Here is a 4,710-nt window from a genome sequence, read left to right on the forward strand (position 1 = left end):
CAAGTGTTTTAAAGCAGCGACTTTAGAAAAATGCACTGTATGGTTGAAAATCTTTTAAAATGCAATGTATGTATTCCTTTCTAATATTTAGAACTTGTGAATTAAGTCTTCACATCTGTAATTCACTTTTATCTATATTTGGTTGTGTAGAGACATTCACATTTTTCTGAGTTCCAAAGCACAGAGAGTTGTTTTCTTTAATTAGAACAAACAACAGAAATCTTACTTAAAAATGTTTATTGTAAAAAAGTGGCTAGAAAACAACATCAATTTCACTTCACACTTTCTTCAAGTTATCTATAGATGCTGCTATGGGCAACAATTTGCTTTCATTCATAACACATTCAATCATATAAAAATAAAAATATTTACATTATGTCCACATACTTTACAAAATCATCAATAAAAAAGGCACTTGGAGGGGTAATGCTGAAAATATTGCATTTCCTTTGTGCATTWAAAAAAAAATAATTGTAAAACTCCCATGGATCCCCTCTCTTGCACTTATTCCCGTTTTTTAAAACAAAAATGAAGTTTAGAGGAACTATGCCATATTAAAAGATGGTCAAGCATGCACCAGGAATGTTTGAAGCTACAGTATCATCTTTTATTTTTATTTTTTCTTAAGGCACATGCAGTTAATTTGTGGCTTTAAATTTTTTCGTACATTCTCTTATACCTTTTCTTCCCTCTCTTAGTTATGCAGTTTTAAAGCATTTCAGGTCACTAATGAAGGCCTTGGCTTCTAATAAAATAAAATAAAAAAACACAGCAATGAATAATATTAAACATCTACTAAGGTAAACTTGGAATACTTTTTAAGGCACCTGAGATAAATGGTGTCTAGCAAAATTCACTTGGGTAGTATTTTTATTAGAATTTCCACTTAAATACTGAGTCTTTGGTTGAAATGGCTTGGCAGGAATGTATTGTTAACTTTGAAGCCTTTTCTAAGCAAGAAAAGACAACCTACATTTGGCTTCATCTATAAAGAAAGCTGATAATGCTTCTTCCTTTAGATCTACTTGAAATGTCATGCATGGCGTCTTTCYCCTCATTTCAGAATTCTCACTTAAGAATGCAAATGTATGGCAAAACAGAAACTACTTAAAGCTCATTTCTACTGACATTCTAAAGTTCTTCCACTAGTTTATTTGTTTGCTTTTTTGGTGGTGTTTTKGTTTGTTGATTTGGTTGTTGGTTGGATTTTTTTKKKGKKTTTTTTTTGGCTGAAAAGTAGATGAGAAAACGCCTTTGGATTTCCACTTATCATTTGGAACAGGAGTGGAGAAATGCATCGAGTCCAGGTAAACATTGACTGCATGACTCAGTGTGCTACACAGCAGCCAGATTCCTCATGTTTGTGCAGAAGAGACATTCTGGAGAAAGTTTTGGAGCAATTTTTGCACTGGTATTTCTTCACATCCGAGTGGGTCTGCAGATGAGCCCTCAGATTGGATCTGTCTGCAAAAGCCCTGTTGCAGTGAGGACAGGAAAAMGGCTTCTCTCCTACAAAGGAAGCAACAAGAGAAAATAGGATAAAGCTTTAAAAAAAAAAAGTATATGCTTAGGACAGGTAAAACCTGCTTTTATCCTAATAAACAAATGAACAAACAGAAATTACTTAAGAAAAAAAAATCTAATAAAAAGTTAATCAGGCCACAGATAGAGGAGCTTTCAGCTGGCTGAATTTGAAGAGCCCCAGTCTATTGAGAGTATGCTGTTAAGTGCACTCTCTGAAGACAAGCTGCTGACACCTTCTGCATCTACAGGTGCATGCAGTACTTTTAGACTGGGCTCCTCCCAACACTTTCAGATATTTTCATAGAACTCGTTCTGCTTGGTGCAGTGTGAAATACTGGGGAATAAGGGCTTTGACTGAAAAGCAGCAAACAGCTGTACAGATATTACATGGTAACTGGTGTGGTACTCAAATCCTCAATAGAAACAAACCACTTTGCTGATGATGAGTTTCTGTCTAATTCTTAAGGACTTGAGATAGCACATGCTAAACTTGCCAGCTGCTTAAGGAGCCAGAAAGGAGCCCCTCATGCATTGCCTGCTTTTTGCTGCCTGATTTCAGTCAGCTGGAGCCTTCTCARAGTTAGCAATTTCCAAAGCCTGAAAGTTAACATAAAATCCTTAAAGCAAAAGCTAGTGGAAATGGGCTGAACCATCCTAAAATTATCAAGGGAGCAATGCTGATTTATGCAGTATCTGGCCTGCAGTTACAAGACCATGATAAACCGCCCTCCCACCTTCCCCCTCTCCCTGCAAGAGGCAGAATTTAGCCTTTTAATGATTCATTTGAAATTCTGTGAAYGCATTTCAAGGTTAGTTAAGGAATGCTGCTGGTTTTTCCACCTGCAGAGAAAAAAAGCAAAAAGGCATCCCGATGTTATAGCAACAAGAAACTGCAGATGTAACGCTTGCTCTTACCAGTGTGAGTTCTGATGTGTCCTTGAAGCAGCCAGGGTCTAGAGAAAGCCTTGCCACAGATCTTGCAGACACAAGGTAGCGTGTGGGTCCTGATGTGCATCTTAAGCGCTCCCAGGCTGACATACTCCTTGTCACAGTACTTGCAGCTGAACGATTTCCTCGACTGGGCATCACAGTGCAGCTGCTTATGTTTGGCCAACCCAGAGAAAGTTGAATAGGTCTTGTTGCATAAACTGCACTGGAACTTTTCAGCTTCGATGGCATGAGGGTCTGAAAGCTTTGACTGGATTCTCTCTTCTTCATCGCTAATGGGGCTTTCTGAACCGCTGTGATCTTTGGAGGAGGTGTCRGAAGGTGGAGGTGGGCTGACTCTTCCCAAAGATGAGGGGTATCCAGAAAGTGGAGAGAGGTCATTGGGCAATGGAGACGGTAGCAGCCCAGTTGTAGTCCACACAGTAATGGGATTGTAGGCTACCGAGCTCAGGATCTCTGGCTGTGGTATGATAGGGACTGGGTAGCTTTCGTACAGGTAGGGGGATATAATCACTGCAGAAAGAAGAACATTTGAAGGTAAGAGAACSGAAAAGTATTCCAAAAAGCAGCAAAATTAACACTTTGAGGATTAAAAGCTGCATTAATTAAACATTCAGTAGGGCAATCTGAATTTAAGGGRGATTCAGGAAATATTGTTTCATACATATATTCTCATGGGTAGAGACAGTGCCCTTGAACAGGCAAATTGCAGCTGGAGCSTCCCTTCAAGGCGGCATGCCGCTTTTAAATCTGTGCAGCCTGACACAATGAAGCAGTGAAACTTCCTGCAGGATTTGAATTAAAGTTTCAATTCCACCACCGMCAGATACAGAACAGGAAAACTCCAAATCCTTTCCGAGTAACTCGAGTTCAAGTGGATGAGCAAACTTTCATGATTCACGCTGGTCAGCACTGACATATTTCTCAAAACTCCCTCCTTGTAAGCAGGAGAAAATAGAGCAAGCACTGAGCAGAGCAATCCCACCCCTCCTCAGCCCCGCCACGCACCGACCGCAGCCTCGGGAGCGACGCGGTGGCACCAGAGCTCGTTTTGTTACCTGTGTGAGTGTCCAGCTCGCTGTAGTTGGGCTTCTTGGATGAATTGAAATGCTTCTTGACCAGGAAGGAGCGTGGCATTTTGGATGCAGGGTTTCAGCSTGTCGCAGCCCGTGTGTCCTTGCGGCGCTGTGGCGGTCCGGGTGGCACAGGCACACGCGGTGTCACTGCGGGAGCATCGGTGCCGCTCCCGGTCCCACGCAGCCCATCCACTCCCGCCGGTGCAGTGGCAGTGCCGAGGCGCCTTGAAAAGTGCTGTAAATACCCACGAGTCAGGTGCAGGGGGGAAGGGTTTCCCGCTCCTCCAATCGCTTCGGGATGTTCTCAAGCACTTTTCCAAAGAGGCTGTTTTTCTGGGAGGGCTCTGGGGCTGCTGGCTGAGGGATCCAATCCCGCTCGGAGGGTTTGGTTCAGGTTTCAGCTCCTCCCGCTGGAGACAGCTGTGAACAGTGCAGAGAGCTCGAGCAGAGCGCGTTACCCCGCTCTCCGAAGTGGGGGCATGTCGCTCTGTAGAGCTGCAGTCTACAAAAATGTGTTGCTCAAAATGCTTGAAAATAAAGGTCAGTTTACTGATTCAGCTGATTTTTTTCCCTTTTTTCTTTCTGAGACCTGGATAAGTCATAGGTGCTGAAACTTTTCTCCTTCCCCCCACTTTTTTCTTTTTTTTTTTCTTTTTTTTTTTTTTCTTCTCTCCCTTCCTTTTCCTTTTAAATGAGTTTGTATTCCAGATGTTTGATACGAGAATTACAACGGGACAAACTGTTTGTTAAAGGCAGAAGGGGTGCACACACACATTCACACACTACAAGATAACAAGTTGGCCTGCAGACCTAATGGAAGGCTTTGAACTGAATGGGCGCCTGCTCCATTTGGGAGCTGCCTTTGAAAAGTTGTGCTCAGGAAAGGCTGGAGACGAGCAGCCTGCCCCCCCAACCTGCACCCTTGCAGGCAGAAGGACCAGACAGATACTGTGAGGGAGTTCAAGGAGAGGGAGAAGCCTTGGGAAGGATTACATTTCAGAGCAGGGTGATAGCTTCTGTATAATATGCATACTGCTTCAGACTGATCATATGAAGAGTGCTTTCTCTTTTACTTTAAAAATCTGCAGAATGCAAAACTTCAACCTTTCCTTCCTTGGGAGTAGTTATGTCACTCTTTTGCCTATCCTCTTAGGACACTGCC

At 42.5% G+C, this 4,710-nt stretch overlaps 1 protein-coding gene across 1 annotated transcript; it reads right to left on the minus strand.

The window, feature by feature from the left end:
• Positions 1 to 1,219: 1,219 nt before the first annotated feature.
• SNAI2 (snail family transcriptional repressor 2) lies at positions 1,220 to 3,847 on the minus strand. Its single transcript, XM_057365028.1, has 3 exons — positions 3,531 to 3,847; positions 2,440 to 2,985; positions 1,220 to 1,509 (listed from the first exon to the last, which is right to left on the minus strand). The coding sequence occupies exons 1-3, from the start codon at positions 3,607 to 3,609 to the stop codon at positions 1,328 to 1,330; spliced, it is 807 nt and encodes a 268-aa protein (XP_057221011.1). The 5' UTR covers positions 3,610 to 3,847; the 3' UTR covers positions 1,220 to 1,327.
• Between the last annotated feature and the right edge of the window lie 863 nt (positions 3,848 to 4,710).

The sequence above is a fragment of the Malurus melanocephalus genome, unplaced genomic scaffold, assembly GCF_030028575.1.
Source record: "Malurus melanocephalus ecotype Western Australia unplaced genomic scaffold, MMel_1.1 scaffold_46, whole genome shotgun sequence".
Classification (NCBI taxonomy): Eukaryota; Metazoa; Chordata; class Aves; order Passeriformes; family Maluridae; genus Malurus; species Malurus melanocephalus.